The sequence below is a fragment of the Hyperolius riggenbachi genome, chromosome 3 (assembly GCF_040937935.1).
Source record: "Hyperolius riggenbachi isolate aHypRig1 chromosome 3, aHypRig1.pri, whole genome shotgun sequence".
In the NCBI taxonomy this organism is placed as follows: domain Eukaryota; kingdom Metazoa; phylum Chordata; class Amphibia; order Anura; family Hyperoliidae; genus Hyperolius; species Hyperolius riggenbachi.
The window spans coordinates 365217751-365223750 of record NC_090648.1 but is presented as its reverse complement, the minus strand read 5'-3'; the positions used below and the strand labels follow the sequence as shown (position 1 = coordinate 365223750).

Here is a 6000-nt window from a genome sequence, read left to right as displayed (position 1 = left end):
AAACACCAATACCCTCCATTGTAGCTTATATTTTATGTATCTTTACATTTTATATAAAGATATATTTTATATGTATTTATATTTTTAAAGTGCTAAACCATATTTAAAAATAATAAAGAGGCAATCAGGGAAATCAGGGTATTTTTTACTGTAAAATAATTTTGCGATTCTCTGTAAAAAGTCAACAGCAGTGACTGAATGCTTGACTTTGATCTGACTCACTGGCATAAACAACTCCTACCAAGGAAGCTCAGAGGCAGATACTGTATAACCCTTTGGAGTTTGCAGTAGCTGCAAAAATCACTTAGCAACATCCTCTGCAGCATTTCAGAAAGCAAGTTTGCACGTTCCATAAAACAAAGACAGCAGATCCTGCAGCACTGACTGAGATAACAATGTGCAACGATAAAAGTGATGAAATAAAACAATGTAATTTACATATGGGAACCATAGCAGAGACAAGTGGAATTTTCTTAAGTTTGCTTTGCACATCAATAAATTCCTTCAAGAAACGACACATTTTTCGGATTTTATTGTTTTCATTAAATAGGTTTGCAATAATATATAAGTAAACACAGAACATATCATTATGTTAAAAGCTATTTGCACACTCAAGTGCATTTTTTACACCAACAATTTAAAATGTATTAAGAAAAGTTTTCATTCTGTATTGTGGAAAGTGCATGATCGTGTGAAAATCTCTAACAATCTCCTTATTATGATTCTTGGGTTGAAGGGGGATGATCATGTCCAAATAAATAATGATAGTCATGAAAGACAACATGGTAAGGAGGGAGCAGAAGGGGGCTGTGCTCAATACAGATGTGAAGTTATGCAAATCTCACTCTCTTGAGTTGCTTCTCAATCTTCATCACAATTATTCATCTCTTTTATCTGTAAATGAGTCACTACTTGTGAATGATTCTGATTACATAATGAGCGGCTGTCTTAGATGACAAGAAAAAGCCTCACAGGACATACAGGGCTCCCTCATACAGAGTGCGATTCTCAGTGGCTTACACCATGCAGCAACACACCCAGAATGCAACAGCCAGGAGTTTCTGATTGATGTGTGAATGCCTGTGGTGTGGTGCAATAGTGAGCAGCAAAACAAAGAACTGAAGCACTGTTCAGTGGTATACACACAAGTCGATTCAGCTGAATAGGATTGATAGGCAATGAGCTGCCACATGCACAAACAAACATCATATACTTTGTTAAAAATGGGAAGTACTAATTCATTAATGAAAAAACAGATGGCTATGAAATTCGTTAGAGGCATAATGGGCACATTGCTAGCGCCCCATCACATCTTCTACCACAGAATAGAACAGCCACCTTTTGCTTGTTTAAATAAGTGGGACTAGGCATGGACAGTTCCAAAACAGAAGCACCACCCAGTAAGGGGACTGGCACTTGGTAAACCCCAGGACACTAATTGCAACCCATGTTTAAATAAGCTGGTTGGTATATTCTCCCTCTTTTTCATTGGTAAGCAAGGTCACATAAGGTTTTAACATCATGTGGCCCATACTGCCCACTCAGGGGTCAGCAGGAAGAAAAGCAACACAGATGTCCATGGCAGCAATGTTGTTTTAACCACAATATAAACCCCAGCTTTTTATAAAAAAGACTCACGTTTACACTGCACACCACTGCAATGTGTAAGTACTTCAATCAAAGTTTCTCTGCTGCTTTTGTAAAAGACTCCTAAGTGTAGCAGCAATCCACAGTACAGGTGGACCCTGGTCACGGCTGTATCCCCGTAGCCTACAGTGTTCTACCAGTTATGGAAACAATTCATCCTTGACTGACTGTCTATACCATGGTCTGATTGATGTTTGGTCCTTCTACCCCAGTCAGTTCCCTGTACTGCACATTCCTTGCCTTCACCGGGCTACAGTTTAACGTGTAAGGCCAGTTTCTCAGGTTTACCTCCCTCTGCTAACCTCCATTCCTGCATAAGGTAAACAGAGCATATGTGAGATAAAAATCAGATTAAAATAACATTTTCTGTGGCCCAAAATAGCATTGACATATTCTTAGAAAGCTTCTAGTAAGGAGTGTACTCTGTCCTCTTCACTTTTGCAGGCTCCTATCTTCACTGATAAGTGATTTTCTCTCTTGGCTGTATTTCCACCTTAACTGTATTAAAAAGCATCAAAAGACGTATCACAAGCACAGCAGACAAGGAACAGAAAGAGCAGTTTGGGAAAAACATAACACTGTAAAGTTATGTTAACAGTGCATTGCTCTGATTTTGCTCCTTTGAAAGAGGGAAAAGGCGGTAATCGAGATCAGGCAGAAGTAGAGAGGCTGCTCAAACAACAGTCTGAGGATAAATATTTCAGATATAATAAACAAAACATTCTAATAAAAAAATTAGGTTATAAGAGACAAGTTTAGCCAACCTGGCAACCATTACTATCCAATTCAGGCCAGAGTGAGATTACCTGTACTTTTCTCCTTTATCATAAATTGGTTCATATGTAGTTTATTTGTTTTTTTAGTATTTAGAAGGTAATGAATAGTTAAATAAAAGCGCTGATTACTATAGTATAAACCAACCTATCTTACAGCAAGCAGGTTTTCTCTGTAGATTCCCTAGCTGCCACTAGGTGATGCTCTCAGAAAACTCCTAAGTAGACTTCAGAACCTCTTGTCATTTGATCAAAATGCCCCGCCCTGCTCTATACAGGATTCACTAGTAAGGGGTCCTTCAGAGCACTTCCCAGGTCATAATAGTTTTGTTGTGTAAGCAAAGCAAAAGAATCCTGATTTCTCTCTGCTTGACATCCTTCCTGGGAGTGTTTGGCAAATGGGTGATTTTATGCTTAAAATGTGCAGACAAAATGTGACATATGCCTGTGCTGTGGAATCCTATGGATTCATTGATGCAAAGTTGTGATTGGTTAGAGAAGTTGCAGGTTGTAGGCTGTTTTAGTTAATTGGCTAGGGATGAGGCAGAACGTTCTTGCGAAAAGCGAGAACGTCCTGCAGTGTGTGGGAGACGAGAGTGAGGTATGCGGTCTTTAACTCATCACTTTCATTCCGATGCCTTCTATGCAATGTTCCATCTCATTACACTTCTGCCTTCAGAGTGGAAGTTTCAGCTTAGTGGGCAGAAGATGGAACACAGCATAGAATGAACTGGGATGCAAGTGGTGGCTAGGTGAGTTAACCCCTGCATACTTGGCTCTCACCTCCTGCACACTGCAAATCCATAAAATTGGCCAATGGATTGCAAACCACAGTTCACTAGTTGGAAGGTGTATGAATAATGTAGACCCTTTCATTCATATCTTCTAAACACATGGTTCAAAGACAATGTCCAAGAACTATAACCATATTTTAATGCCTTGACCTTTATATAGCATATTCCATTTTTTAGGCTGATAACGATTGTTTCCCCAAAAGCCTACTTTCTCCTTCCATGCCTCCTCCATAAAATGAACAAATACACTTGGATGAGCCAAATGTGAATGCTCATGTGTTGTTCTTCATAAAAAAAGTAGTAGGCAGATCACGCTTAGTACATTCAACCACAATCTAATCTAGTACAGCCTCCAGCCTGTTCTCATGTCTCGCCAGCACGTTGTTTACTGGACTGGCACCCAGTTACAGTAGACTGGCTTATTCATTTGTACTTTTGTGGCATTACCTGCACAACATGCACTGGGGTGAGATATGAGGACAAGTTTACCAATGGCCTAACAAACCAAGACACAGTTCAATGGAACGAAGGGGATCCGGGAAAAGCTGACAAAAATAAATGATGTTTCGGAACACAGACACCAACATAGCTAATGCATGACAAGGTTTCATTTATAGTGCTGGTGACATCTTACTGAGATCAATGCTCTTTTATTTAAAAATAGATGACCTTAGGATGTGCATCAAAAAAATGCTTAGAGATTATTTTACTAATAAAGGATTAACTCGGAGATTTAGTGCATCGCTGTGTTTTGCCATAACACTATGTCTCTGGCAAATACATCTGATGATTCATAAAATAGATCTTAAAGTCCTAAGTGGAAAAACAAACTCTGGCTGTAGAATGCTTTGCAAATCTCTCTAGTACTGCGTGGGATTATGCAATTATCCTCTTTATACCTGAGATGCTCACAGTGCGCAAGAGCTCTGTGCAATGACTCAACGTCTTGTATCAGCCCATGTACTGTACAGAAACGGGGAATAAGCTTTAGCAAACGCAACGCTTGTTCATTTCCTAGTAAACATTATAACAAATGTGCTATGTGTGGTCCGCAGATTACGTGAAATAGCAGGGAGGTGGCCCTCTTTCTTCTTAAGCTAGGCAAAGGAATGCATGGCACAGCTTCACGTACACGCCTGGCTCCTGCCAAGCTGTACAGTTTGCTTTATGAATAAGTCCGCTTGCTCTTCATCACACAGGAACTTCCCATATACGTCTGATAGCTTCCTTATGAGCAGCAGCTGGACCTCTTCATTCCCAACTTCAATAGCAGCAGCAAGGGCCAAGCAGAGGTAGGTGGCTGCATCTTCAGCATCCTAAGTCAGAAAACACACACATTTTAGAAAATGTGGTCATACGTACAGGCAGTGCAATAAATATAATTCACTGGAGTGTTAGTTTCTGTGATCAATCATTTCCGCACATTAAAGGACCACTATAGTAAAAAAGTAAGCAGTGAAAATCTGAAAAATCTGACAGGTTTTGGACTAGTCCCTCAGCTCAAGGTGGGCAAGCGGCGTCTCTCCCGTTGCCTCGCGTGGATGACCCCCGGTGTGGTTGCCAGGCGACAGGGATGATCACGGTACACTCCCTGGCACCACCCACGTACCAGGAAGTGACTGACTATCCTGAGTCAGTCACTGAAGGTGGGTCTAGGGTAGATTAACCTGCTATTGAACAGAGACCTCTTGATTGGAGGCCTGGTGTATATAAGGTTGGATGAGGCAGTAGTGCCTGTGATTACATTAAAGAGACACTTGAGCCTATGAAAAAAATAAGTTTTACTCACCTGGGGCTTATACCAGCCCCCTGCATCTGGACCATGCTCTCACAGTCACGATCAGATCCTCCTATCCCCCGCCGGCAGCTACTTCCACTTTGCTGACAGGCCATGCCACACGAAGCCTTCTACGCAAATAGCTGGTGTCGGGGGATAGGAGGATCCACGAGTGACTGCGAGGGCATGGGACAGCTGCAGGGGGCTGGTGAGAAGCCCCAGGTGAGTAAAAGTTATTTTTTTTCATATGCTTAAAGAGAACCAGAGACAAAGCACCCTCCTGTATTTTACCATATATATCAATGGGAACATGACTGTAAACACCTACTCTGCTCTCTGTTTCAATCTTCTCTGCTAAATCTGCCTGTTATCAGCCCTGATAAGAATCCCCGACTGAGCATTCAGTCTAGCTTTTCCCGGAATGATTATAGCGGAGTCAGTCTTCTGTGATGTCTTTTCAAGCCCAAGCCTGCCCCCTTGTGGCTCTGCTGCTTCGAGGATAAATAGCAGCAAAGCAGAGCCACAAGGGGGCAGACTTGGGCTTGAAAAGACCCCACAGAAGACTGACTCAGCTATAATCATTCTGGGAAAAGCTAGACTGAATGCTCAGTCAAGGATTCTTATCAGGGCGGATAACAGGCAGATTTAGCAGAGAAGAATGAAACAGAGAGCAGGGTAGGTGTTTACTGTCATGTTCCCATTGATATATATGGTAAAATACATGAAGGTGCTTCGTCTCTGGTTCCCTTTAAGGATCACTTTAAGAGCTAGCTGCTGGGTAATCCTTGCCATAGCTTACTCTTTGTCCGCATCTTGGTTGAACCCTGCCTATTTATTGATAATTCTATTGTCTGCTGCCTGCACCGACTCTTGCCTGTTCCACCACTCTTCTGTCTCTCCCCTGTACCTTTGGTTTGCTGACTACGAGATTGTATACGATTGTAATTGACAGTATGACTTGGAACTGTTTGACTATGTTACTTGCCTGTATAATTACTTAATGGGTATT

General features: G+C 41.4%; 1 protein-coding gene across 3 annotated transcripts in view; it reads right to left on the bottom strand.

Annotated features, from left to right (window-relative positions):
* Positions 1-555: 555 nt before the first annotated feature.
* The window catches only part of SH3TC2 (SH3 domain and tetratricopeptide repeats 2), a 169399-nt gene continuing 163954 nt past the window's right edge, over positions 556-6000 (bottom strand). For all 3 annotated transcript variants that reach the window (XM_068277136.1, XM_068277137.1, XM_068277138.1), the window contains one exon: positions 556-4530. In XM_068277136.1, the coding sequence (XP_068133237.1) occupies positions 4339-4530 (192 nt within the window). In that variant the 3' untranslated portion in view covers positions 556-4338. The remainder of the gene's footprint in view (positions 4531-6000) is intronic.